General features: G+C 38.3%; 1 protein-coding gene across 2 annotated transcripts in view; it reads right to left on the reverse strand.

The window, feature by feature from the left end:
- Positions 1-23000, reverse strand: part of TTLL11 (tubulin tyrosine ligase like 11) — a 255439-nt gene that overhangs the window by 52137 nt on the left and 180302 nt on the right. For both annotated transcript variants that reach the window (XM_036750193.1, XM_036750194.1), the window contains one exon: positions 10381-10650. In XM_036750193.1, the coding sequence (XP_036606088.1) occupies positions 10381-10650 (270 nt within the window). The remainder of the gene's footprint in view (positions 1-10380; positions 10651-23000) is intronic.

A 23000-nucleotide genomic window follows, 5' to 3' on the forward strand; every position in this document is an offset into this window, starting at 1 on the left:
TTTAAAAACATTACTCTGAGAGGGGGTCCATAAGCTTCATCAGACTTTCAAAGAGGGGTCCATGACATATACACAAAGTTTAGAACTCCGGGACTAGAGGATCTCTAAGGTCTCTTACAGATGTTAAATGTACGGTCCCATGAATATCTGGCATTCATACAGTGCTTTAAGGTTTACAAAGCAGAATGCTTATTTTTTAACTTTTAACTTTCATGTTGACTCTGGGAGGTAGGCAGCACAGGTATTATTCTTTCCATGTCATAGAAGTCAGAGGCTCTGAGAGATGATATAACTTGCTTAAGGTCATGTGAACCTGTGTCAGAAGGTCACAGTGCTAAGTGCTAGAAGGGATCTTGGAGGTCATCCAGTCTATTCTCTTATTTTGTAGATATGGAAATTAAGACCAAAAGAGACCAATGTTTTGCCGAAGGTTTTTTGACTCCAAATTTCTTTTTACTACATTATAGCCCCCACTAAGGTGGTCAGGAAAGGTTTTGTGGAAGAGGTGGGACTTGGATTACCTTAAAGGATGGGCAAGAGGACAAGGGGATGATGACTAGACTAGGCTCACATAAAGCAAAGGTGTGGATGTAGGAAGGCATAATCTGGGAGAATCTGAGAAAACCTAGTTTGGCTAAAACACAAAGGAATCATGAGAGGTAAAATAAAGGTAGGGGTAGCTAGGTGTCACAATGGCTAGAGCACTGGGCCCAGAGTCAGGAAGACTCATCTTCCTGATTTCAAATCTGGCCTCGGACACTTATTAGCTGTGTGACCCTAGACAAGTCATTTAACCCTGTTTGCCTCAGTTTCCTCATCTGTAAAATAAGCAGGAGATACTCCAGTCTCCTTGCCAAGGAAACCCCAAAGGGGGTCACAAAGAGTCAGACATGACTGAAAAATGACTAAACAACAACATAAGGGCAGGTTGAGAGAAGATGCCTATATTAAGGGAGGCAGCTTAGTAAGTAAGTGGTAAGAACCCTGAATTTGAAGTCAGAGGACTTGGGTTTCAAATCCTGAGTTGCTTTACCTCTCTGAGCCTCAGTCTTCTCATCTATAAAATGAGACAGCAGTCCTAGATTTCTAGGTTACCTGAAGTTCTAAGCTTAATTAGTACTTTCTGTGATATTCAAATCTCTTGAAAACTGATGATACATATATAGTATATATGGCATCTCTCTAATAAGTAGAATACTTAATCAACCAGAGTAGTCAACCCAATAGCAAATAATTAACCATATTAGAAAAAAATATATAGAAGTCACTTCTGGGTTAAATCATGGGTCATGATATGAAATCAGGTCAGCAATTGTGTCGTTTCTGATCATGGCTGCCAATGCCATAATTTGTCACTAGCCTGTCTTTCTAACCTTATCTTATATTATTCCCTTATTTATATGCTATAATTTAACCAAACTGGATAGTCCTCCCATGCTGCCCAACTTTGTCCCAATTCTAAGCTTTTTACTCAGGCTGTTTCCTGTGCTTGGCATGCTCTCTCTTACCACAAGTAGGCTTACTAATATTCCACACATTCTCTAAGGTAAAATTAAAATGTAACCTCTTCCAGGAAGCCTTCCTCAATATTCTCAAGTAGGAATAATCTTTCCCTCCTCTGACCATATAAAGTACTTGGTTTACCAAGTACCTCTCTAGTACATTGATCATCTTAGCTCAGATACTCACTACTTGTGTGACCTCATTATTTTGAGCCTCAGTCTTCCCATAAGTAAAATCAGGATAATCAGCTTTGTACTACATCTACTTCAGAGTACTACCGAGAAGAAACAGTTTTAAAACACTATAGAAATGTGAATTATTATTGCAGTTATTTATGTACGTGTTACACTTGTCCTGCATGTGAGTTCTAGGAAGGAAGGGATCATGTCTTACTTAATTTTTACATCTCCCCCAGTGCCAAGTTCTGCACATAGTAGGGACTTCATAAATGTTTGTTGAAGTTGAAGTTCTTCTGTTGCGCTATAAAGAAAGCTTTGGGATCCATATAGATTTCTAACTTGGGAAGCAATTCATGCAGAGAACATGCTGGCAAGGGAACTATATTCAGTATAGCACTGAATTATGATAAGTCGAATGTAGGAATCACATGGAAGTTTATTAAAAGCTTTCCTGTTTCTGAACTTCTCCTGCATGCTAGTAGACATTGCCATCTGGCTTTAAAAGACACTACTCTTGGCAGAACATTTTAATGTTGATCTGGATGTAGGTATTGCTGTTTGCAAGAGAGATTGTTTGGAAATGTTGGACATTTCCAAATGGTTATCCTATAAGCCTCTCAAACTCCACATAACCAGAACAGAACTCATTATCTTTCCCCTCAGATGCACCCTAACTCTAAACTTTTCTTTTTCTGTTGAGGGAACCGCCATCTTTCCTGAAATCCAAGTTTGCCATCTCAGAGTCATCTTCAATTCCACACTCTCCTTCACCCCACATATCCAAACAGTTGCAATATCTTATTGATTCCATCTCCTTGACATGTCTTGTATCCATGCCTTCTCTTCACTACATGGCCGCCCACCTAGCTCAGGCTCTCTCATAACCTCTTACCTGGATTATTTTAAGTCTTCCAAATGTTCTTCCTGCCTCAACTTTCTCTCCTCTCTAATCCATCCTCCATACAGCTGCCAAAATGGCTTTCCTAAAGCACAGATCTGACCATGGCATTTACCTATTTAATCAACTCCAATGGCTCCTTTAGGATCATATACAAATTTCTCTGTTCAGCAATTAAAGCCATTCACAAGATGGTGCCAACCTAACTTTCTAGCCTAATCATTCAGTTTTTTTTCAGCCAAATTTTTTTTTTCTGTTCCTCACATACAACAGTCTGTTTCTCATCTCTTTGCCTTGTTAAAGGGATTATGTCTCCATGCCTATGCTCTATGCTCTTCTCATCTTTACTATCTTCGAAGCTCAGCTCAAGTCTTATCCTCTCCTTGAGACTAGCTGCCACTTCCTCCCCACCACATTACTTTGCGTTTATTTTGTATCCATAAGATAAGTCCCTACCTCCCCTGATAAAGTAGAAGCTCTTTGAAGACAGGGACTGTTTCTTATTTGTCTTTTTTTATCTCTAGTGCCTAGAACAAAGCTGGTACTTAATAAATACTTGTTAACTGATTACTTGGCATATCAGAAAAAGCACTGGAGTAAGAAAGCCAAAGAACTAGTAATGGCTGCTTCATATGTAAAGTTGTGCAAATCACTGCTCCCTTCTAGGCTGCAGTTTTTACACTTGTAAAATGAACAACTTGGATTAGTTGACCTTTTGAGGTCCTTTCCTAAACTGACATTCTATGCTCTAAAGTCTCTCCTAGCTTTAATGTTCTGTGTTTTAAAGTCCTTTGTTTTAAAGGTCCCTTCCAGCTTTAACATTTTATGATTCAAAATTCTACCTAAGACCAATTGGCAAAGCTGGAGGGAAGGAAATTATACCAAATGATAAATTTAATAAAATGTGAAGGTGCCATTGGTTTATAGAGGTAAATAAGTATTTCAATGACTACTAGAATCGCTTTGTGAAGGCAATGAATGGTACAGACAGGGTAGGTAAATGGGTGTAGTAGTCCTTTGCAAGGTCTGGGGGTTGAGAAAGGCAAAAAGCTGCTATTACAATGAACTGGAGGCAGCTAGGTGACTCAGTGGATAGAGCACTAGGCCTGAAGTCAGGGAGGCCTGAAGTCAAATCCAACCCCAGACACTTACTAGCTATGTGACCCTGGGCAAGTCACTTAACTTCTGTTTGTCTTGATCTACCAGAGGAGGAAATGGCAATCACTCCAGTATCTTTGCCAAGAAAACTCCATGGATTGTAGGGTTCATGGGGTCATGAAGAGTCAAACACAACTGATACTACTAAATAACATCAACAACAACCATGGATTGCACAGATTGCCCCCAAATCAATAATCTTAATAGAAAGAAAAGAACGAAAATGCATTTTCCCTCAAAAGAAGATGTCTACAACAGATTTCTGGATCTGAAAAAAGAAAACCAAACCAATTTTATTCACCCTAGCAGTTTTTAAGAGGGGTGCTTGATAAATGACAGCATGTTTAGCTCTCATATACCTACTGAGAGACAGAAATGAAAATATGCCTTATGGAACTAAGTCTAGACAAGAGAGAGACACTTCATTATTTCTCATTTTATTGGTAGAAAAGAAAAATATAATATGGCCAGACTGACATTAGCATAATTCACTAGTAAAGTTGCTGAGCTATGCAACACATTACAAGAGATGGACATGGAAAATAAATTAAATTAGAATGTTTATCTTTTTTGCTCTGTCTGTACTTGAGCAGTTGTCAGAAAGGTGGTACAGAAGTAAATTGGGTTTACCTTTCACTAATCTGAGGCAGCATGGTGGAATGGCAAGAGCCTTGAGTTGGGAAGGAGGAAACCTGGGTCCAGTTGCCAGGTTTGCCAATTATTGTGTGATAACTTGCTTCACCTCTATTGATCTCCATTTCCTCACCTCTAACATGAGGTGAGACCAGATGATCTCTTCAGGTCCCTTTTCCAGCTCTAACATTCTGTGATTCTGCATCTTGGCTCCAGTACTTAATAACTACATGACCATGGGCAACTCATGGCACTTCAGGTTCCCTCAATATATATGTGAACACAAGCAACTCACAGCATGTCAGTTTGCTCATCAGTTTCCTCCTCTGTAAAATAGTGATGATACTTGTATTACCTACACTCCATTGGCTGTTGGGAAGATCTGGCTTTATAAACAGTAAAGCACCATAGACATTGTAAACTATTATTATCTGTAGGTAGGGATTATCCATGTATTGTGCTATTGATAGGCGTTAGACTAGGTGACCCTTGAGGTCATTGTTTATTTCCGTGATTCTGTGATTTTCTCTAGCTCACCAGTTACATATCTTTTGTCACTTTCAAGGAACAGTATTCAGTTAGAATCTAAATATCTGGATAAATATTAAATTTATAATGAAAAAGAATATAAAGCAAGAAGAAAAAAATATAGCAAGAACAACTACTTGTTATTAAATTCTCCAAATAGCACAGAAAGGATTTTTTTATATTAAAGAGCTGTTGAGATCTCTTGGTGCAATTTGAAAAGAAAATTTTTTAACAGTCACAAATTTTCTTCTGCATTTTTTTTCTTCCCAGATTTTTAATTACTAAAGACATTTGTAGGGGGAAGAAATGTTCTTTTTCTGAGTCCTTCCTTCTGCTGATGCCATCTATTCCCCACCTGAAGACATCATTCTTAATTCTCCACTTCATGATCATTTCCACTAACAAATGCGTGGCCACAGACTGGAATGATGACTGCAGGAACTAATAGATTCTTGAGGAACAAAAATCAGTTTTTCATGCAAATGGCTTTAATTATAGAGAACAAAGGAATGAAAAATCAGAAAGCATACTATATATGCACACATTTGAAACTACATCTTCAAAACTAGATCCAGGCTGGTTCACATTTCTCTAAAATTGCAGATCCTCAGTTGGAGGAGACCTAAGAGGTCATAGTTAATCCAAGTAGTATCTGAGCAAAAAGCCTAAATGCAATATCCCTGAGAAAATGATCATCCAGCTTCTGCTCGTTAGCCTCCGGTGATAAGGAATTCACTACCTTTAAAGGCAGAATATTCCAATCTGGATAGCTATGATAATTAATAAGTTATTCATGACATGGAACCTAAATATGCCTCTCTGCAGTTTCCATCTATTGGTCCTAGTTTTGCCTTCTGGGGTCAAGCAGAATATTTTCCACATAATAGTCCTTCAAGTATATGATGTGAAGGACTATACAATAAATATTTAATAAGGCTCTTTTATATCCAAATGCCTAGCACTATACTAGGCACTGAGAATAGTATGACAAAAATACAACAGACTTGTCCTCACGGAGTTTTCAGGGCTTGGAGCTGGGGTGGTGGGAGAGTGGTGTTAGTGATGACATGTCCTCACATAAGCATAATACAGGATAACTTGAGGATCTTGAGAACAAATCAGGGAAAATAAGTGGAGGAGATGTCACCTGAGCTGAGCCTTCAGGAAAGACAATGATTCTATGAAGTAGATATAAGGATTGAGTGGATTCCAGACATGGAGAAAGGACTGTGTAAACATGATGAGGCAAGGGGGAGAGAGATAAGGTCAGGGAACAGCTAGCAGCCCAGTTTGGCTAGAATATAGATCCATGAAAAGGAATAGTCTGAAATAAAACTGAAAAGATTATTGGGAGCTGATTGTGAGAAGTGCCAGGCTGAGGATTTGTGTTTTATCGTAAAAGCAATAGGGAAGTCACTGAAGGTTTCTGAGTAAAGGAATGACAAAGTCAATCTCCTCTTCTCCAGAATATGTCCAATCCCCTCAATTAATACTCACCACAAGGTTTCTAGTACCCTATCCTCATAACTTTCCTCTGTCTTTCTTCTGGTTTCTCAATTTCTTTCCTAAAATGGGATTTCTAAAATATGGCACTGAAAATAATACTCCACTACTCCAGGCCATGCTATCATCACTCAGATTACCTCTGCCTACTCCCTACCAGGAACTTGAACTCTGCCTCTGGGTCCCTAGGCTCTGATAGGTTGGTTTTTGCATTTTCTTGATGCCTCTCCCCTCCCTTTTCAGTTCTGTCTCTGCTTTTCCTCATTAGAAAGCGAGGTCTTTGAGGGCAGAGACACCTTGCTTATTTGTATTTGTATTTGTATTCCCAGAGCCACATGCAGTCTCTGCTATTTAGCAAATGCTCAATAAATGCTTGTAGTCTGACCAGGGCAGAGAATAGTAGGACTATAACTTTCCTGGATCTATGAATGCTGCCCAATATATTCAAATATGCACATGGATATGGGATCTTATCAATTCAGAAGTTTCCTCCAAAGATGCAGATTCCAGCCTATCCATGCCAGGCCCTCCTGCATGAGTCTCATTCATCTTCTTCCCAAGTTCAGCACAGGGGACCCATCCACCTTGCTGGGAGGCCTTCTTTCTTTTCTCCTGACAGCACAATGATGCCAGTGAAGCACCCTGGATGGCCACCTGACACTGCCTGCTCTTGCCACGTGGCCAGCCCATCTTCTTTTCCTCCCATACAATGCCTGGCTGGCATCCTTTAATTCTCGCAGCCTAATATCACATTAGTTTTTTTTGACTCTGTCACCTTTCACTGGGACATTTTTCACTCTAATCCCCTGTCTGAGGCCATCTCCTTATGCCCTGCTGAACAAGACCATGTCGTAATAATTCTCAAATATGGTTTCCTTTATCCCAGCTTTAACATATTAACTTTGTTACAATATCAGCAATTTAAAACTAGGAGATAACGTGTTCAAAGTTTTTAATTTTGTAATGAAGAGTAGTGAAGTCACTTGGCCATGTTCACACAGGTAATAAATAGTAGCAGAGTGAGGATTCACATCCAGGACCTTCAGTTCTAAATCCAATGTTCTCTTCATTACACCATGCTTCCCTCTCCAGTTATAACATTCTTTGTTCTAAAGCCCCCTTCATGTCTAATATCCTGTGATCTAAGATCCCTTTCACTCTGAATAATCTGTGTTTTAACTTTCTAAGGTCCCTTCTGGCTCTAACTTCTTTACTCACTCATAAATATATATATGCATACATGCATGTCTTATAAAAACTGTAACAACAATAATTATTGAACAATAATTATATTATAGAAATAATATTGTTATAGGATAATAATTATAGTTACTATAGAAATTTATAGAATTTTATGTTTTGGAAAGCTCTTTACATATAGTATCTATTTTGAGCCTTGTAATAAAACTATAAGGAAAGGTAGTATAGATATTATTATACCCATTTTACAGATCAATTGAAACTCTAAGAGGTTAACCTAATAAGAAGCCCATGTTCATACGACTAGTCAGTGTCAGAATTTCAACTCAGTCTTTCTGGACTCCAAGCCTAGCACTCTATCTAGCCTGCTATATTTTTGTTATAGGGAATTAAAAAATAATTAGGATTGCTGCTACATTTAGCTTTTATCATGCATATTATATACACACACCCTCTGCTAATAACCCTGATGTCTCTTCTGGGTTTGGAGGGGACTCTGGGTTGTTGAAGGCTATATGTCAGGGGAATATAACTTCAGGTAGGTTCTCCTAAGCAGAAAAGGCTTTGAGGACCTTTCCAATGATAGATTATGTGTATGTCATCTAAGACACCCAAGTTAAGCTCAGAGAGAATTATGACCAGAAGTTTGACCATATCATGATTATTTTTTTAATTAAAGCAACTCATAAAGACCATTTATAGCTAATGGAGTAGGTTGCAATTTTCATTGGTACAGGAAAAAAATCACAGCAATGCAAATATTTGTGGATACCTCAAACTCTATACTTAATGTTCAATATGGAACTGAATTTTTGTCTTTAAACCCATCTTTTCTTCTGTAGAGGGTACCATCATCCTCCAATCACCCAGCTTATAGTTTTAAAATCATCTTTGACTTCTGTTTATCTCCCACTGCTTATAGTCAATCATTTATCATATCTTACCAATTCTATCTTCACAACATGTCTTGCAACCATCCCTTCCTCTCCAGTCACACCTCTACCACCCTGACTCTGACCCTCATCACCTATCACTTGACTGGTCTCCCTGCTTCCTTCTTGCAGTCCATCCTCTGCACAGCTGTCAAAAGTAATTTTCCTCAGGCACAGGTCTGACTATGTCATTCTCTTGTTCAAAGACCCTCAGTGGTTTGCTGAATACATAGAGGATAAAATCCAAACTCCTCAGTCTGGCCTTTGAGGCTCCTACAAACTGGTCCTGTCTTCCCTTTTCTAGCCTTATAGCATACTGCTTCCTTGATGAACTCTACATTCCAGTCAATGAGAACTACTAGCTGCTTCTCCAGCCTGACACTCCGTCCTACACCTACATGTCTATTTCCCATGCCGAGAATGCACTCCCTCCTCATCTCAGCATCCCAGACTCTTTTGATATTTGCCCTTGCTCAGGTGCCACCTCCTCTGAGAAGGCTTCCTCAAATCATTCCAGGTAATAGAGTTCTAATTATCATTACACAATACCTATATGTGTCCTAATAGTATCCCAAAAGTAGAATATAAACTTTGTTTCTTGTCTGTGTGTCTTTGGCGCATCATAGGTATTTGATTAACGTTTGCCCAATTGAACTGAAATCATAGATACATTAAATATTGAAGCATAAATATATATGTGCATGCATGCATACACAAATATATTTTTAAAGCTAGAAGAGATTAATGCAACCCATTCATTTGATGGATAAGAAAACAACTACCCGGAAAGGTCACAAAGGTGGTAAACTGTGAGGATTGATGGAGATGATGGATGTATTGTAAACCAAAAAAAACTATATAAATACCATAATTATTCTTATAGGCATGGAGATAGGGCCTGGACCTGTTATTTCACCGTAATAGAGAACCTCAGGTGAGAAAACTCCCCCTACCAATGAAGGTTGTTACCTTTTCTGTAATTTCTAGTCTTAGAGAATGGCCCAGAAGACAGAGAAGTTATCTGACTTGCTCAGGGTCGCACAGCTAGTGTTTGTTAGTGGTGGGACTAGAGCTCAGCTCTTCTTTGGCTCTAAAGCCAGCTCTCTATCTCCCACACCATGTTGTTTCTCATTGAGGCTGTGATCTGTATTTAAAGTTGAGCAAACCTATTCAATCTTCTATCTTTCCTCTGTTTACCTTCCTTTCAGGGGAAATATAAATAGATATATACACATACCTCCACACACATCAATACACATGTATACATGTATATACACATATATGTGTATGTTTGTGTACACAAATGATTTACTTGGAGAATCAGAGTAGAACAATTCATGGCCTAGGAGAGAGAAGCCCTGAATTCATGTGCTGGCTCCACCTCTTATTAAATGTGTAGCCCAGACCAAATCATTTCAACTCCTTGAGCCCTGATTACTTCATTTATAAAATGGTGATCATAACACTTGGTTGGGTCACTTACCTCATAGGGAATTTCAAGAATTAAAGACCATGAGATAATGTATATAAAGTGCTTTATTAATGTTATTAGCTTTAGGAAAATGTGGTGGTCATAAGGTCACAAATCTAGAGCTGGGCCCTCAGAAGACATGTAGCAAAACCCCCATTTTATAGGTGAAGAAACTGAGGCCAGTAAGTTTAATTGACTGCCTCAAAATCTAAAAAGTAATAATCATCAGAGATAGAATTTGAACCTAGGTTCTCTGATTCCATGTCAAAACTCTTTCCACTGAGCGACACTTAAGTGCTCCAATTTAGCAGAGACAGACAGGGATATTCCAAATACAGCTTAAGAAAATATAGAGTAAAGTTTGGCCTTACCAACCTTATGAAGGTGCGGAACCCTGTTGGTCCCAACCTTGTTGTCCCCTTTATTCCAAGGAATCGGATAAATAGATTGGCCATCCTGTCCACCAAACGCAAATAGTTGAACTGCTTTGCATACTTTGGGAATACTTGCTTGAGGCAGATCGAGGGTAAGCTGGCTTCATTGTTCATATAAGCCTCTGCATCAAAAATATCTGCTCGCTGTGGTTCATCTGTTCCCTCTCTGGATTCTTCTCTCATTCCTGATATTTTATTACATTGTTCAGATCTGAAGTACATCAAAAACAAACAAACAGAACTTCCTTTACTGAATTTACCAGACAATAGATGAGAGAATAAGTACTAGGGCTGGAAGAAATCTAAGAGCACAAAACATTAGAGTGATCTTAACACATAAAATGTTAGGGCTAGAAAGGATCTTAGACCATAGAAAGTTACAATACAGAATAAGGAAAGTCGGGGCTACATATAACCTTAGAAAGTATCTAGTTCACTCTCTTCCTTTTAAAGACGAGTAAACTAAGGTCTCTAAAGGAAGATCACACAACTAGCTAACAGTCTGATCAGTATTTGAATCCAGGCCTCCTGATGTCAAATATAATATTTTCAATCTAACCTTCATTTGATCACAACTCCAATTATTAGGACTATAACAATTGTACAACTGAAGCAGACACAAACGTACTGGGGGAGAAGCTATTATAAAAGTTCTATCAAAGATGTGAGAAGAAAGAAATGTTACCCGGAACCACAATCGATTTTCTGTTTTTAATATTTTGTTTTTACTTTGAGTTCACAAAGAAACCGTATAAATCACCTACCTTTGGCATGACTTTTTCATTTTAAAGGAAAAAAGTATCCATACAATATTTTAGTTGCATACTGCTGAAATAATTAAGTCCTGATGAGTAGAAAGAGAAGGGCTGGGAGTCAAGAGACTGGGCTCTGCCACTAACTTACTGTATGACCTTTGAGAAATCACTTTGTTGCTCTAGATCTCAGTATCCTTCTCTGTAAAATAAGAAGGTTGAATTATATGGTCTCTAGCTGGATCTCTCTCAGCTCCACTAGTAGTTGGTAGCATTTATAAAGCGCTTTAAAGGTTGGAAAGCATTTTACATTTGATCCTCACGACAACCCTGTGAAGTAGGTGCTACTTTTATTTCCCTTTTACAGATAAGAAAACTGAGGCTAAGAGAGTCAACCGACTCCCTCAGGATCATATCTAATATTCTATTAATTCCACACAGTCCAAGATAACAAAATTATGAGATAGTTTAGGTTTGTTTTTCAGCGATAATGGGGCTCATAGCACTCCAGAGTTCCCTGTGAAGAGGGAATAGCATCTTTGGCCCATTTGATTTTGTGCCCAAATCTTTTCAGCTGAGATTAATCATACTATAATTGACAGACACAAGTCTTCTCCCCATGCACATACAAAAAAGGCAAACAAAATGTAAATTGTTATCTTTTGTACTCAAAGCTACCAATATTACCGTCTTCAGAAACTTTAAGACTATTGCTAAAGTAACCAAGCATTAAATCTGGGGAAGGCATAGAAGGAGGACTTCAGTCAGAAGAGTAGGGGGACAAATAATCGGGAAATATGTCCTCAGATGACAGAGGATATCATAAACTCTAATTGGTTGGGCCTTCATCAAAACTCAGCATACCAATGAATAATTCATTGGTTTTTCTTACAGATAGGTCATTTTAAGGAAATAGTCTATGAATAGCACAGTTGGGTTTCTCTCTCTGCATTTCTCTTCTGATTGCTATGACATTGAAACTAGTGAGTCCTTTTTTTTTTGCTTTTTTTTTTTTTTTTTGGAGTGGGGAAAGCAGGGCAATTGAGGTTAAGTGACTTGCCCAAGGTTACACAGCTAGTAAGTGTGTCAAGTGTCTGAGGCCGGATTTGAACTCAGGTCCTCCTGACTCCAGGGCTGGTGCTCTACTCGCTGCACCACCTAGCTGCCCCACCAGTGAGTCTATTAACCAAGGAATTTTAGCAACATAGAACCTTGGAGAATTTCTTCTTGATAGCCGGCCATTTAAGTCTTGTCTCGAGCGTTTTCAGTGACAGCAAGAACCTTTGTTAGGTGCTAGGGATCAAAAGACAAAAATCAAACAATCTTGGCCTTGAGGAGCTTACTGAAAGAAACCACAAGTAAAGAGAAACTCTTATTGATTTTATGGCTAAGGTGGGAGAAGAATGTGGGAAGAGTCGGAGAATAGAGGTTTTAAGCTGAACAAGAAAGAAGACTTTGTAAAGGCAATTTGGAGGCAGCTGAATGCATAAAGAAGGCCAGAGATTGGATTTAGGGGAGGAGGAAGTTGAGAGAATTTGAGGATAAATTGAAGGAAGACTCAATCTGACAACAAAAGGATTGAGGAGTAAAAATCTGAAGAGAAGCACTCAAGGCAAAAACAGATGGCAAGGATAGTGAGAAAAGGCAAGTAAAACCAATTCGCCCAAATTAACGGGCGAATAAGAGGTCAGTGAGAGAAAGGGAAAGAAGTAGAATGCGGCCCTAAAACTGTTGACTGGGGAAAAAAACTGGGTGCGACTGTCAAGTAATCAAAAGCTGTAGTGCTCTTAAGGTGTTGCTTAGGAAGCAACGAATAAAATTCCACAAGCAGTTCAACCAATAAGGCTAAGAATATCAATCAATATGATAACCAGGAAGAATTTTGCAATGATATACAGAGTATATATATTTTTGTCACAGCCAAGAGACTGTTTCTCTACGTTCCAAGTGTAGGCTAGTTTTATCTCTTAGTAAAGGAGAAGGGGGCCAGGAATACCTTTTTCACACTCCAGATTATCAAGGACAATTAATCATCTACAAACATTTATTAAGTACCTACATGTGCCAAGTACTGTGCTCGGTGCTGGGGATACGAAGTCAAAAATAAAATAGTCCCTGCCCTCCCTATCAATTAAGTATCCTTTTAAAAAAGAGATAGAGAGATGAGAGCTTTGAAGTAGCAGAGGATCTAAAGTGGCAGAAGGGATAAACTTGACCTTTGTGAAGAGATTAGAAAGTAGAAGACACCCATTAGATTGATAGTGATAACAAAAAAAAGCAATAAATGTTGGAAGGACTATAGGAAAGTAGGCATATTTCTATACTATTGGTAGACTTGTGAATGGATATGACAACTCTGGAAAGCACCTTGGAATTATATCCAAAAGATAATTTATGCACAAAACAGTGCATACCCTTTAATTCAGCTACACCACTGCTAGTTCTATACCCCTAAAAGATTTTTTAAAAAATAGGAAAAGGTTTTAGATAGATAGGTATTGTAGCTCTTTTAATAATGGCAACAAACTGGAAACTTAAAGGGAGGCCTGTCAAGTGAGGAACAGCTGAAGAAGTTGTGGTATATGAATATGAAGGGCAGCTAGAAGGCACAGTGAATAGAGCACTGGACCTGGAGTCAGGAAGACCTGAGTTCAAATCCAGCTCAGATACTTAATAGCTGTGTCACCCTGGGCAAGTCACTCAACCCTGTTTCCTTCAGTTTCCTCATCTGTAAAATGAGCTGGAGTAGAAAATAGCAAACTACTCCAGTATCTTTGCCAAGAAAACACCAAATGGAGTCATGAAGAGTTGGACACGACTGAAACAATGGAACGACCATAATAATGTGAATATGAAGGTATACTGTTGTGCTGTAAAAAATGAGGAAACAGATGATTTCAAAGAGATGTGGAAAGACATATCAACTGATGCAGAGTAAAATAAGCAGAGCAGAAAAATAATGTATACTCTATAATACCAACATTATATAAACATGAATTTTGAAAACTTTTATAAACTGATAAAGAATGAAATAAGCAGAACCAGGAGAACAATTTATATAATGCAATATTGCAAAGACAGAAAACTTCAAAAGCTGTATGAACTATGATAAAAACAATGACTATCCATGATTCCAAAGGAGTGATGGTTAAAAAATGTCAGCCATCTCTTGACAAAGAAGTAATGGATTCAGGGCATAGAATGAGACATATTTTTTTTTTAACACAGCCAATGAAGGAATTTGTTTTGCTTGATGGTGCATATTTGTTATAACGGATTTACCTTTCTTTGCTTTGCTTTTCTTTACTTTTCAGTGAAGTGGGAGGTAAGAGGGGAAAAAAAACAGATTTCTGTTAATTAAAACAAAATAAGTAAAACATAGAGGTCAATATATTGTTGATTTTACCTGTTTTAATTTGTTATATGAAACCTCATAGGCAATCTGTAAAAGTTTATAATATAAAAACAAAACAAATCAAGACTTAGAGGGAGAGGGAGAAGGCAGAAGAATGTCACACAAAGGAGGAATGGAAAGAAAAAGACAATTGTACACTTGGTCTAAAAAAGCAAATTTGAGAGTCTTCATGAAGAACAAAGAGCTACATGTGTTCTGAAGAGAGAACTGATGCTTGACTTTCAAGGAATGATAAAGAAGGACCTTAGACCACCCAAAAAGATCTAGAGAAAGAAGAGAAGAATACTGGTAGCTAATGAATCCCTAATCAGGGATACTGAGGTACCTGTTTATAAATCTGATAACAGCAACAGAAAGGTCTGTTGTCTTTCTGGGACATGTTTCTAAGACAGATGACAAATTTGCCAAAACAGATGACTTACTACCCACCTCTGGTGATTCACATGGGCACAGATAATACTATCAAAAGGAACCTTTAAAAGTATTGCCAAACCAAACCAAAGGGATGCCCATCAATTGGGGAATGGCTGAACAAGCTGTGGTATATGAAGGTAATGGAATACTATTGTGCCATAAGAAATGAGGATGACACGGACTTCCTAACAACCTGGAAAAACCTACACGACATAATGCTGAGTGAGCGGAGCAGAGCCAGGAGAACATTGTACACAACCACAGATATATGGATTCCATGAGGCCCAACCCTGACAGACTTCGCTCTTCTCAGCAACGCAAGGTGCAAGGACAACACAAGGGGACTCACGATGGAGAATGCTATCTTCATCCAGAGAAAGAACTGTGAAGTTTGAATGCAGATTGAGGCACACTACATGCTCGCCTTTTTTCGTCTCTTTTGTTTTTGTTTTTGGGTTTTTTTTTTTGGTTGTCTCTTCTTTCTCATGATTCATTCCATTGGTCATAATTCTTCTCCACAACTTGACTAGTGTATAAATTAATTCAATGCGAAGTTATACATGGTAGTTATATGAGATTCCATGCCATCTTGGGGAGGGAGGGGGGAGGGAGGGGAGAAAATCTGGAACTCAAAATTATGTAGAATTGTGTGTGGTAAACTAAAAAAAAAAATAAAAAAAATAAAAAAAAAGTATTGCCAAACCAATATAGAAAATTGTTTTAACTATTCAGATTTATTGTAAAAGTTTTTATGTATTTATGTTTAAAAATAACTTTTAATGTTATCTATCTATCTAAAAGTTATTTCTCTCTTTTTAAATGGGGATTAGGGAAGGTAGAAGAGAGAGAAGATAGATTTTTGTTAATTGAAAAAAATACTTTAAAAAAAGTATTGCCTAAAATCACCGTGTTTTGAGCAAGATACTAAAGATCATGGTATCACAGGCTATTTTCTCCTCACTGCTGTCCATTGAAGGCACAGAATGCAAGAAAGAGAGACAGAGAGAGAAAGAGAAAAGGAGAGAAAGAAAGAAAGAAGGGAAGAAAGAAAGCAGGAAGAAAGGAAAAAGAAAAAAAGAAAAAGGAAGGAGAGAAAGAAGAAAAAAGAAAGATTGATTTGGGAAAATAATGTTTGAAAATGGAACTTGGACTTCTAGGTTAAAGTAGAGAAATGACAGACTCCTCCTAGCCATGGATGGTATGCAACTAACAAAGGCTGGTAAAAATGCATTTTGTTGGCCTTATAAATTTAATGAAAAGGACATGAAAGATAGAGGGAAGGAAGGGGTGAAAACTGCCTTTGTATGCCTATGAGATAGGAGCCATAGAGAAGAGATGAAATTCCTGCCTGGAATATGGTCTGGATAGGTATACTTATTCAAAAAGAATAGGAGAATTAAAAGTGTGCATGTGGATGGGGTAGCACCATGTATTAAGAGGGTATATTTTGTGAGGAAACCCAAGAAGCAGATGGGAAGCATAGCTGAGAGCACTTGGATGAAGGTCAGTGGAGGAAGAAAAGAAACGGTTTTGTCATCAGCATATACTACAAATGACCTAGACAGAAGGAGGAATCAGGTTAGGAGTTTGGAAAACAGATCACAAGTCTGGCACAGAAGCATGGTATAGTAGTGACAGGGGACTTTAATTATCCAGACAGCTGCTTGTGGTGCTCTCTTTGACAAAGGAAGAACACCTAATACCTTCTTGATTTGCCTTAATGATAATTTTATACTTCAAAAAGTCTTCTAGAATTGATTCTCCCTAATAGTGAAGAGGAATTAGTTCATGAAGTGGAAATGAAGGGAACTCCAAGATGAGGGGGTGGTGTGACTACTACCTCTTACAGTTTGTGACACAGGAAATAGTAGCATAGTCTGACATGAACCCAAGATTTTGAGAAAGCAGATTTCAAAAGGTTTAAAGGATGAAGAGATAAAATCCCATGGGCTAAAATGCTACAATGGAAGTCAACCTAGGAGGGATGGTAAACTCTTTTTTTAAATTTAATATATTTAATTTTCAGCATTGATTTTCACAAGAGTTTGAATTACAAATTTTCTCCCCATATCTACCCTCCCCCCCACTCCAAGATGGCATATATTCTGGTTGCCCTGTTCCCCAATCAGCCCTCCCTTCTGTCACCCCACTCCCCTCCCACCCCCTTTTCCCTTCCTTTCTTGTAGGGCAAGATAAATTTCTACACCCCATTGCCTGTGTATCTTATTTTCTAGTTGCATGCAAAAACTTTTTTGTTTTGTTTTTGAACATCTGTTTTTAAAACTTTGAGTTCCAAATTCTCTCCCCTCTTCCCTTCCCACCCATCCTCCCTAAGGAGTCAAGCAATTCAACAAAGGCCACATGCATGTCATCATGTATAACCCTTCCACAATAGTCATGTTGTGAAAGACTAACTATATTTTGCTCCTTCCTAACCTATCCCCTTTTATTGAATTTTCTTCCTTGACCCTGTCCCCTTTCAAAAGTGTTTGTTTTTGATTACCCCCCCCCCATCTGCCCTCCCTTCTATCATCCCCCCCCTTTTTTATCTTTTTCCTCCTTTTTTCCTGTAGGGTAAGATACCCAATTGAGTATGCATGGTATTCCCTCCTCAGGTCAAATCTGATGAGAGCAAGATTCACTCATTCCCCCTCACCTGACTTCTCTTCTCTTCCTACAGAACTGCTTTTTCTTGCCACTTTTATGCGAGATAATTTACCCCATTCTATCTCTCCCTATCTCCCTCTCTCAACATATTCCTCTCTCATCCCTTAATTTGATTTTATTTCTTTTAGACATCTTCCCTTCAACTTCAACTCACCCTGTGACCCCCACGCCTCTCTCTCTCTCTCTCTCTCTCTCTCTCTCTCTCTCTCTCTAAATATATATATATGTATATATATATACACATACATATATACATACATACACACTCACATATACATATATATACATAAACATATATAAATATATGCATATTCCCTTCAGCTCCTAATACAGAGGTCTCACAAATCATACACATCATCTTTCCATGTAGGGATGTAAACAAAACAGTTCAACTTTAGTAAGTCCCTTGCAATTTCTTTTTCTTTTTCTTTTTCTTGATTACCTGTTCATGCTTCTCTTGATTCTTGTGTTTGAAAGTCAAATTTTCTATTCAGTTCTGGTCTTTTCACTGAGAAAGCTTGAAAGTCCTCTATTTTATTGAAAATCCATATTTTGCCTTGGAGCATGATACTCAGTTTTGCTGGGTAGGTGATTCTTGGTTTTAACCCTAGCTCCATTGACCTCCAGAATATCATATTCCAAGCCCTTCAATCTCTTAATGTAGAAGCTGCTAGATCTTGGATTATTCTGATTGTGTTTCCACAATACTCAAATTGTTTCTTTCTGGCTGCTTGCAGTATTTTCTCCTTGATCTGGGAGTTCTGGAATTTGGCGACAATATTCCTAGGAGATTTCTTTTTGGGATCTATTTGAGGAGGCGATCTGTGAATTCTTTCAATTTCTATTTTGCCCTGTGGCTCTAGAATATCAGGGCAGTTCTCCTTGATAATTTCTTGAAAGATGATATCTAGGCTCTTTTTTTGATCATGGCTTTCAGGTAGTCCAATAATTTTTAAATTCTCTCTCCTACATCTATTTTCCAGGTCAGTGGTTTTTCCAATGAGATATTTCAAATTGTCTTCCATTTTTTCATTCCTTTGGTTCTGTTTTATAATATCTTGATTTCTCATCAAGTCACTAGCTTCCACATGCTCCAATCTAATTTTTAAGGTAGTATTTTCTTCAGTGGTCTTTTGGACCTCCTTTCCCATTCGGGTAATTCTGCCTTTCAAGGCATTCTTCTTCTCATTGGCTTTTTAGAGCTCTTTTGCCATTTGATCTAATCTATTTTTTAAGGTGTTGTTTTCTTCAGTATATTTTTCAGTATTTTTTTGGGTCTCCTTTAGCAAGTCATTGACTTGTTTTTCATGGTTTTCTTGCATCCTTCTCATTTCTCTTCCCAATTTTTCCTCTTCTTCTCTAACTTGCTTTTCCAAATCCTTTTTGAGCTCTCCCATGACCTGAGACCAGTTCATGTTTTTCTTGGAGGCTTTTGTTGTAGGCTCTTTGACTTTGTTGACTTATGGCTGTATGTTTTAGTCTTCTTTGTCACCAAAGCAAGATTCCAAAGTCTGAGACTGAATCTGGGTGTGTTTTCGCTGCCTGGCCATGTTCCCAGTCAACTAACTTGACCTTTGAGTTTTTCAGTGGACTATGACTGCTTGTAGAGTTAAGAGAACTATGTTCCAAGCTTGGGGGGATGTGCCTGCTCTGCCACACCAGCACTCCTCCTTCCCCAAGAACCCCCAACCTGGACTGGACTTAGATCTTCAGTAGGCTCTTCACTCCTGCTCTCATCTGCCACTTGATTCCTCCCACCAGGTGGGCCTGGGGCTGGAAGCAACTGCAGTTGTAGTTCTGTAGCTGCCCCACCTCTGCTGCCACCGGGGTGGTAGCCGAACCGCGAACTCCTTCCACTCCTGCAGCTTTTCCCACTAACCTTCTCTGTTGTCTTTGGTGTTTGTGGGTTGAGAAGTCTGGTAACTGCTGCAGCTCACTGATTCAGGTCACTAGGGCCCACTCCGCCCGGCTCCTGCTCTGATTGGTCCAAGCTGGGCTCTGCTCAGCTCCGCTCCCAGCTCTGTGTGGGATAGACCTTACCCTGAGAACATCCAGGCTGTCCTGGGCTGGATCCCTGCTTCCCTCTGCTATTTTGTGGGTTCTTCAGTTCTAGAATTGGTTCAGAGCCATTTTTTATAGGTTTTTGGAGGGACTTGGTGGGGAGCTCATGCTAGTCCCTGCTTTCCAGTTGCCATCTTGGCTCCGCCCCCACCTCTTAACTCAGGATGGTAAACTCTTAAAAGTGAAAACTTGAGGACACAAAGGGTAAACAATTCCAGTGAGGGACAAAAATGGGAGTTTAATGAAGAGGTTAATGTGGTTACACAAATAAATCATCAACCCACTTAAATTTTAAAAAAAGAGAGAAGGAAGTAAAGACAAATGACATGAATAAAATGTGGCATAGTCCTGTAAAAACAGTTTCAAGAGTTCTAAAGTTTAGAATGAGCCAAAACTGGAAAGGAAAAGTAAGGACCACAAAAAGATTCTTTTAAAACTATATTGGAAGAAAAAGGAGATCAAATAAAGGAAAGGATTATTGCTTTGGGTGGACAGGATGAAGATAACTGATAGATAACAGATGGCTAAGCTGCTCTATTCCTATCTTGCTTCCAATTTTTCTGTCAAGTAAAATGACCTTTGTACTGGAAATGACTGAACAAAAATGGCTAAGAAGAAAGTTGATATCCAAGATAAGTAAGGAGATAGTAAGAGAGGAAGGAGTTTCTCTTTAAAAATTTAAGTCACCTGACCCAGATGAACTACATACTCAGGTACTTGAAAGAATAGGCAGATGTGATTGGTGACCCACTGTCAGCAGTATTTGAAAAATCATGGAAAATAGGAGTATTACCACAAGATTGTCTTGATTTCCAAAAAAAAAAGGAGGAATACAAAGGCTAAAGCTTGACTTCAATTCTTGGGAGACTTTTAGAATGGATCATTAAAGGGGAAGTGGAATGATGACTATCCAGAAAGGGAAGCTGTGATTTAAAAAGCAGCATGGGTTCCAAGTCAAATGACCACGATAGTAGACATTTTTCCCACTCCCCACTAATTCTCAGAAAAAACAAAATCAACAGCCCCCCCTACCCAAGGAAGAAAAAAAAAAACCTAAAAGATAGAGCAGTCACATCTGTTTCCATAGGACAAAAAAGCAAGAAACCCAATGAGGTAACAGCTTAATGAATTAATAGTGGTAAATCCTAAAACCTAATGCACTCACTCAGTACCTTCCCTCCATGGACTTCCACGATCCAGTACAGCACAAAAACCAACCCCACTGGTTTATGCTTTGTGACCCACTCAAGGATTGTCTTGCTACTGCACACCACATACCCATGTACTTCCCACACTATCCTGTTGCAACAAACATCAGATAGAGGCTTTGCCCAGGCACAGTAGGTAGAGAGGGAGATATTGAGGGTGGAAGAGAGAGACAAGTAGATTTCTGGCTGCCTGGGGCCATCCTTAGGTTAGGGAACTCCAAGACAGCAGAAATTCTGCCCAGAATACCAATGCCACGTTCCCCTGACCAGCAAAAATCTCAGCTCATTACTTCTCGGTGATTATGCTTCAAACTCCAAGACACATGGTGTTTAAATTTAACAACTAGTGACCAACAACAAATTCTGCAATTGACCAGGGGAAATATTCCAACATAATAAATAAATTAAGTAAATAAAAATTTCAAATATAAAAGAAATGAAATTCAAATAACACAAGACTATTCTGCACTCACCAGAAACCACAGAAGGGAATGGAATGTACTTTCTAAAAAGCAAAGGAACTCAAAACACAACTCAAAATGACACACCCTACACCTTTCAGCCTAATAATCAATTAATAAAGATGGATATTTAATAAAAGAAACACATTTGAAACATTACTTTAAAAAAAGATGAGTAGATTATTTGACATGTAAATACCCTGAACAACAGAAAAACAAAGTAAATAGATACAACAACTAATGAAGAAAAAGCAATTAAATTACCCCACCTCTAGATACTTTTAAGAGAAAAAAAAGAGAGTTGCCTATTAGATTTAAGCAACAACAGCAGAGGAGCTATCAAAGCATTTCTTTCTGAAAGTATATAAGGAGATAAAGATGACAGTAGAATTTAAAGAAAGTGAGAAGTTAGAATGGAGGAGCAGGCCTGAAACATCAGACTAAATCCTACAACCCATCCCCAAACATGAATCAATGTACTTCCAGTGACTAAATTAGAGAAGGGGATGGCATATAAAAGGGTAGAAGAGAGCTGAAAGGTAGAACAATGAAGGATATATATCTCCCGTAGTCTCAGCAAGAAAAGCTACAAGAGGATTGATAAGGTGGCAAACTGGTAAGGGATGAAATATGGGGGAAAAGGGGAAATCTTGACTCAATGGAGAAAGAAGTCCCACTAAAAATTACTCTTGTTGGGGAAAAGGTATATTCTGTAATGGGAGATGGGGGCCTTACAATATTTCAAATATGTGCACAAAACCATAAAAAATTAACATTGAAGAATTATAAAGAACAAGCTTTGCCCAAGGAAGAAGAAATGAAAAGACACCTCCATCTGCCTTCTGCTCTTTTGTAGAGGGGTCTGTGATTGTGGACCATTTCATATAAGATCAAATTTTTTTTAATATGTTGATCAGTTTTGCTGATTTACTCCTTCTTTCATTTTTTTAAAATTCTTCTTCTTGTTTCCTTTTTTGACAAGGTTAATAAACATGTACTATACTAGAATGCCGTAGAGATAGATTTTAGCAAAAAATTTGAAATTATTATACTATTCTGCTAGAGAAGATGGAGAGATGTCTACTAGATGATAGTTAGATGGATTCAGGACTGGCTGAATGGCAGCACTCCAAGAAGAGTCAGTATAATTCAATTCCAAATTTGCAAAAGATCTACAGTGAAGTGCCCCAAAGATCTGCGGTTGGTCCTGTGCTATTAAGTCATTTTTAAAAAAGTGATTTGAATAAAAACAAAGATGTCATAGTCATCAAAAGCACCAAGCTGGGAGGGATAGCTAACACAGTGGATGTCAGAGAGTCAGGATCCAAAAAGGTGTTGAGAGACTAGATCATTGGGATGAATCTAATAAGAAGGTATCAGAATAAATATAAACTTAAACTTGGACTTTAAAAATCAGCTTTACAAATAGGGGATTAGATAAGCATGGTTAGACAAGTTTCTTTGAAAAAAATCTTTGAGTTTTAGTGGACTGTAGTCAGCAGTTTGATGTGGCAGTTTAAAAAACAGTAATACAACATTGGGCGGCATTCAGAAGGAAAAAATAAAAATAAAAAAGCTCTTAT

The sequence above is a fragment of the Trichosurus vulpecula genome, chromosome 3 (genome assembly GCF_011100635.1).
Source record: "Trichosurus vulpecula isolate mTriVul1 chromosome 3, mTriVul1.pri, whole genome shotgun sequence".
NCBI lineage: Eukaryota > Metazoa > Chordata > Mammalia > Diprotodontia > Phalangeridae > Trichosurus > Trichosurus vulpecula.